The sequence below is a fragment of the Brassica napus genome, chromosome C3, assembly GCF_020379485.1.
Source record: "Brassica napus cultivar Da-Ae chromosome C3, Da-Ae, whole genome shotgun sequence".
NCBI classification, from domain to species: domain Eukaryota; kingdom Viridiplantae; phylum Streptophyta; class Magnoliopsida; order Brassicales; family Brassicaceae; genus Brassica; species Brassica napus.
Genome location: NC_063446.1, coordinates 30,587,814 through 30,594,041, shown reverse-complemented (window position 1 = coordinate 30,594,041; position 6,228 = coordinate 30,587,814). Strand labels below are relative to the sequence as shown.

At 36.5% G+C, this 6,228-nt stretch overlaps 1 protein-coding gene across 1 annotated transcript; it reads left to right on the top strand.

Moving 5' to 3' along the window:
- Positions 1 to 1,187: 1,187 nt before the first annotated feature.
- On the top strand, positions 1,188 to 5,699 carry LOC106385838. Its single transcript, XM_013825739.3, has 6 exons — positions 1,188 to 2,300; positions 4,098 to 4,168; positions 4,426 to 4,595; positions 4,712 to 4,991; positions 5,102 to 5,277; positions 5,430 to 5,699. Exons 1-6 carry the CDS (start codon positions 2,079 to 2,081, stop codon positions 5,588 to 5,590), a joined length of 1,080 nt encoding a protein of 359 aa, XP_013681193.1. The 5' UTR covers positions 1,188 to 2,078; the 3' UTR covers positions 5,591 to 5,699.
- Positions 5,700 to 6,228: the final 529 nt, after the last annotated feature.

Here is a 6,228-nt window from a genome sequence, read left to right as displayed (position 1 = left end):
ATATGGATTTCTAAATCAATCAAATATATAAACGAATAACACCTCCTTAATTGCATTTCTAGACCGCTGTTTTTTTAGAAATAGACCGCTGGATTTTCTTTCTCAGGTTTAGATTAGTGTTGGACCCGATTTCGGTCAGTACATTAATGGGCCGCGATCAAAGATATGGGCCGTAAGGAACTGAAGCCCATAGCAAGCAATCGTGCTCGAAAACGAAGAATCTGAGGTCCCAGAGATCGCGGAGCAGTCCCAGAGATTGTGGAGCAGTTACGAAGATCACGAGGTCGACTTACTATAAAAGAAGGAGAATGGACATTAAGAAGCACACGTTGAAAACCCTAGAGAGAGCTACACACTTACATCGACCTTGTTCTCATCCCAATCTTAGATTCTTTCTTTACGGATCTCATTTGCATCACTCGATCTAGTTTAACTCATTGTATTTGATCTTATTCATCAATAAAGTTCATTTTTACCTACTGGAAACTGTTTAACATCGTTGTATTCTAAAGATATCGTTGTTTACATCATTTGTCTTCTCTAGATCAAACCCCGATCACTATCAAATACTTAGTGTAGATTTTAGTTTCTACAATTAGTTTCTGTAAAGCATTTCGTATCTGATTTGAAGTTTTCTCAAGGTTTTGTTATTGTATATCTGATTTTTATATTAATAAAAGTCCTGTAAAAGTTATTTAAAACATACATTAACTATTTTGAAAATGAATTTTCGCCTAAAGCCAATTATATTTGAACAAATCAATTTAATCCCAAAAAAACATTTCAAAGAATGTGAACTCATATGACTAAATTATGTGTACTAGTATCTCCAAATTAGATTCGCTTTCCTTACAGCAGGATTATCGGAGGTTATAAGAGAGGATTTTAAGTAGTTGGTCTCACTTTTTGTGTTAAAAACGGTGATAGAAGAGATAAATAAGGATCGATTTTGGTGTAATTCTTGCACTGTTCGCGGATCCCACTGATACGTGGTAGTCCGCGATTGGTGCGTTTTTTAAATTTTTGTTTTTTTTTAATCAGACAAAAAAAAAATTGAACCTATAAAACCGTGCAGCGATAATCATGATCTTAAAAAATGGGACCTGTGATTTATTCACTTGAAATTTGTCATGAATTTTAGCTGACTTTCTTAGCTTTTTTTTTGTTTTAACAACATGACTTTCTTAGCTACAGTTGTTAAAAAAGGACTTTCTTAGCTATTAACGTTGGATGCGGAGGGAGAGGAGACAACACGTGAGTTCGTAGATCTGGCAGTTAAATAAAATAATCTTCTTTGACATTTTTGTCGACGTCTTCTTTTGACGTAAGAATGCTTTAATGCGATAAAATCCAGGACTTTGGCCAACTTTAGCCAAGTTCAACGCGTCCACCATGAGTTTCACGACCGTGATTAATAAATGTCAATCTAATAGATAAATAAAAGCTCGCACTTTATACAAATGTATCCCTAAAATCTGATATAAGCTGCGCTGCATAACACTTGTTGTAGTTATTCTTTAGGGAAAGTTATGTTTTATAGTTTCATCTACCGAAATTACACAACTAACGTTATACGTTCTAAAGAAAGGTTTATGTGTATAGCTTAGAGAGAGAATTTAGTTTCACAAGTACGTGCATTTAACTAAAGAAGTATTTGCTTTTGTTGTTCAAACAAAAAGTCGAGTCCTATGCTCACAGATGATAACTACGGATTCACCATATTTCTTATTAAAAAAAGTTGGCTCCGGATAATAACATTATTTTCCAAAATCAAGAACTTGATTTTAGTTATAGATTTGATCATGCCAGCTTAACTGAAAAGTTAGCAAGCCCTCAAATGTCAATGATAAAAAGTAATTAAACGCATCATTATAACCAGATTGGGATTTCAAATTTAATTTACCAAGTGGTACACTAGGCACAAAGAAAACTAAATCATGCAAAAAGCTCACTAGTTTTTTTTTGCCTCCCTAAGCATCTAGTTAACCATCTTTCCCGTATATATATACGTATTCACACACATACCATAATCACGAGCAAGCCTCTCTATAGACTAAATTAATCCACAAATCTTTGACATGATGAGTTACTACATAGATACCTTATGTATTATTTCTCTCTTGTCTTGTCTCTTCATCACCTCTTCTTTTGCAGGACCAGTCCCAAACGTGGTGAGTGGTTCTCAGAAACTTATTCCCACTCAAATATCATCACGTGATAGTAAAGTCTCACAATCGAGCACAGTGAAGGGTCTCAGATTACGTCCCCCGTCGTCTTATTCTCTCAAATTAGAGTCTTTCAGCATTGATATCTCTTGATTTTGATGGGTTTAAGATCCATATTTTAGCTTATTATGTTCATTCTAGGTTGCATATAGGTCTTTATGTTGCATTTGCATCAATATTTGCATATCATAGGGTATGGAGTGCACAATTAGAAGTTTGGGATGAAATTTGAGGGTCAAATTGTATCTTTTGGAAGTTTTGGGTCCAATCTGATGTTAACAAGAAGTCAGGCATCAATGCTGCAAATTCAAAACTCTCGGTTGGGTTAAATTGCACAATCAAAAGTCCAGGGGCCAATTCGAGAGGATGTTTCTGACTATTCAAGAGTGTTGGGGTTAAATCGTAAATATGCAAAAGAAGAAGGACCAGATGTGCAAAAACCGAAGAGATCTCCATTGATGGAGATGCACGAGCTCGACTCCGGAGCTGGACGACGATGGCTGCGGCGGTGGAGGAGCTCGCCGTGTTTGGTCCGGTGACGTCGTGGCGATGGAGGAGAAGCTCGGGATGATCTTTTCACGACGGAGAATCTTGATTCCACGGTGGAGACTTCAGCTCGGGCTTGATTCGGCGAGAAAGAAGGAGTCTTGAGCTCGAGTATGTGCAGGTTTGGAGCGGTTTACGGCAACGACACATCGACGTCATCGGGAAATTCTACTTCAAAGATCAAGCGTTGCAGCGGCCGAGTGGAGCGGTCAAGTGAACCCGCTGGAAAAAGACCCATGTCCCTGTCCAATATCGACTTGATGGAGCGGTCAAAGGTAACCGCTGTGGTCTCGGAGCGGTTTTGTGGAGCGGGAGAAAGAAGCCGCTCGGTAAATCCATTTGCGAAATTAAATTATTGACCGGTTTAGTCCGGTTTGACTTTGGTTTGCGAGGTCAAACCAGCTCGAGTTTAACCACTCTATAAATAGATTTAGACCTAAAAATCTTGGACTTATCTCATTTTCTCTCAAGACTTTGTCTAAACTTGTAAAAGCTTGAATCTTTCTATAATCTAAGGAAGTACTTCATCTTATAATAATTGTGTTTCTCTTGCTCATTAACATGATTAGCCTTGATCCTTACATGGGTTTAAGGTTTCTCATAGAGATTATTGAGTAGACATATTTTGGATTCATGGGTTAAGGTAGATTAGGGTGATTAAGCTAGATCTAAGGTGTTTTAGTATAGATCCATCTTGATCCTTGCTAGTAGAGTGCTTTTAATGCAACTCTAGAGTTGGCCTCTCTAAAATTGAGCTCTAGGCATTTTATACCCGGAAGGTGTTTGATGAAATGCCTGAACCAACTCTCCTAAGCTTTTAACATTCTTTACCAAAGGAATTTGTTGTTAAAGGTGTTAAGATGGCTAATAGACTTGAGATTAATGATTACTTAGATAACATTCAACCAAAGGAATTTGATGCTTGAGTTATCTAGGTAAATGAGCATTCATCTAGGGATAGAGTTTGTTTATTATTGTGTCTAGGCCTAAGGTAAATAGATTGATTGAAATTTGATACCTTTAGATTGAAACTTGATCAATTTATATCAATTATCCTTACCCATGAATCCATCCTTAGTATTTGAAAGTTCTTGCACTTATTTCTTGATTGGATTTGAGATCACCTTGTTTATATTTATAGGATATTAGCTTGTTACAAATCATCCATCTTCTTGTTTGCTTAGATTAGGAAAGCTTGTGTATTCTTGGTGTTATAGGTCACTAGTTCCTTGTGGATTCGATCCTAAAATGCTACAATGACATACCATTCGATTGTGGTATTGTTGGCACATTAGGTTAATTGGTGTGTGTGTAAACGCGTAATCAAGCACACTCATGAAGTCTACCTACACCGAGAGATATGACTCACGTCCTTTTAGGGTCGGTAAATACAACTGGTACGTACCATTTCTGTTTTTATTAATTAAAAACTACCTAGATCCGGAACCATATTACTTGTGACCTGTCCATCAAGCTTAAATAACCACCTAGGTGTATGTACTAGGGTGTGACAGGGTCGGGACATCTGGAACATTTTGAATGTTGTTTACAATTTTTTTGTCCATACCCCGGTCTGTTACAGATTGTTGTTTGGAAAATCTTTTCTATCGATAATTTCAAACATACTAATTGATGCATACGAATTGATAAACAGGACGCTTGTTGTGTACCCGAAGGGGAACAAGAACGATAGCGGTACAGGGTATATTTCGCTATATGTCGTCATAGACAGCTCTACTCTCACCTCTCCACGTCAAGTGGTTCCCGCAGATCTTAGGTTTTACGTCTTCAACAAGAAAGAGAAGAAGTACTTTACGATCCAAGGTTTGTTAGTTTTATATACATTTTAGTTTTTTGAGATTTTCCAATAATAAAAAATCATTTTCTATATAGTTACATTACAGTAACATTTATCTATGTGGTGTGGTGTTGCCATGCAGATTCCGATGTATGGCAATTCACTATAAACAAAACGATGTGGGGGTTCCCTAGGGTACTTCCCCTTTCTACGTTTAACAACCTGAAAAATGGATACCTTTACGATATGGACCAATGCGAGTTTGGCGTTGATATCATCATTCCACCGATCTTTGAAAAGTCAGAACTTTTCTCGGTTGCCAAGAGTTTCCCAAACAAGAGATTCACTCGGTTTATTCAGGGATTCTCGACACTGCCTAGCGATTACCTATCAGAGGAGTTCATCATCGGAGGAATAAGTTGGTGAGTTTCACAAATGTTAATTACAGTAACCAAGACCAAGTGTAATTAAGTGTGTACCAGATATTAAATTAGTAACTACTTAAGAATTTCTTTCACATGGTGATGATTAGGAATTTACGAGTCTTTCGAAATGGTTTTGGCGCTCATGAAGGCAAAAATTTGTCGCTTTACCTTAACCTTGGGCCACAAGAGCTACTAAAAACAAAGCCTTATGACAAGATTTACGCTCGAGCCATGCTTCGTGTTCCTAACCAAGGCCAGTCCAATTATATCGTGGAACGTCCACGTAAGAGATTTTTTTTTGTCTTCTTATATCTGTTTTCATCTAAAATTCAATTGATGTGTTCATATATATTGTTGCTTTTAAGTGTGAGATTAATTTCTAACGTCGTTAACCACCATGATAACTAATATATGTGAATCTTTTTGTTCTGGCAGTGGATAACTGGTTTAGTCCACAGAATATAGGGTGGGGATACGCTGACTTCATGCCTCTTTCTGATCTCAGAGATTCATCAACGGGTTTCGTTAGGAATGATATGTTGGTTGTTCAAGTCGAAATGGAAGCCATTTCGACAACCAAGTACTTCCCTAGCTAGAATACTACACTTCTACCAAATCATAGTATTGTAACAGTTATAATAAGCGATATATACTGCATCGCTGTTTTCTTTCGTGAAATGAAATATTTTGTCTTTTGTGTTTTAATTTTCCTTTTCTTAGAGCACCTTCTATCTTTAATTTCAATAATTTAAAGATTTACAATAGCATTTTTCGTAACTCACATGTTTAGAATACCTTTTGTTGTATATTATGTACCTGAATACATTGGATATTTTCTTGTGTAATTTTCCTTTTGAAAACCAGAGTTAGAATACATTAACTTTATATCTTGAATTAAGTACTTGGGGGATTGTCTTAGCTCTACGCTTTTTTCTTTCTTTCTAGAACTCTACATTTTTTCATAGCTTTGCGCTTTTAGTTCGTTTAATATTTCACTAGATTTGATTTTGGGCTTTTTTCTAAAACACTTTTTGTCATTTCAGTTGTCCAACATAAAATGAAATTGAACTTTTACAAGTCACGCGCGTACATCGCTCATAACATATATCGGTAAACTAACATGTCTACCGTAAGCATTGCCGTGACAATGCGTGTGTATCTGTGAACTAATAAAAGAATCGTTGAGTAGAACCTCAAATATTGAACTTAGATCATCTCCAAATGGTTTATTCCA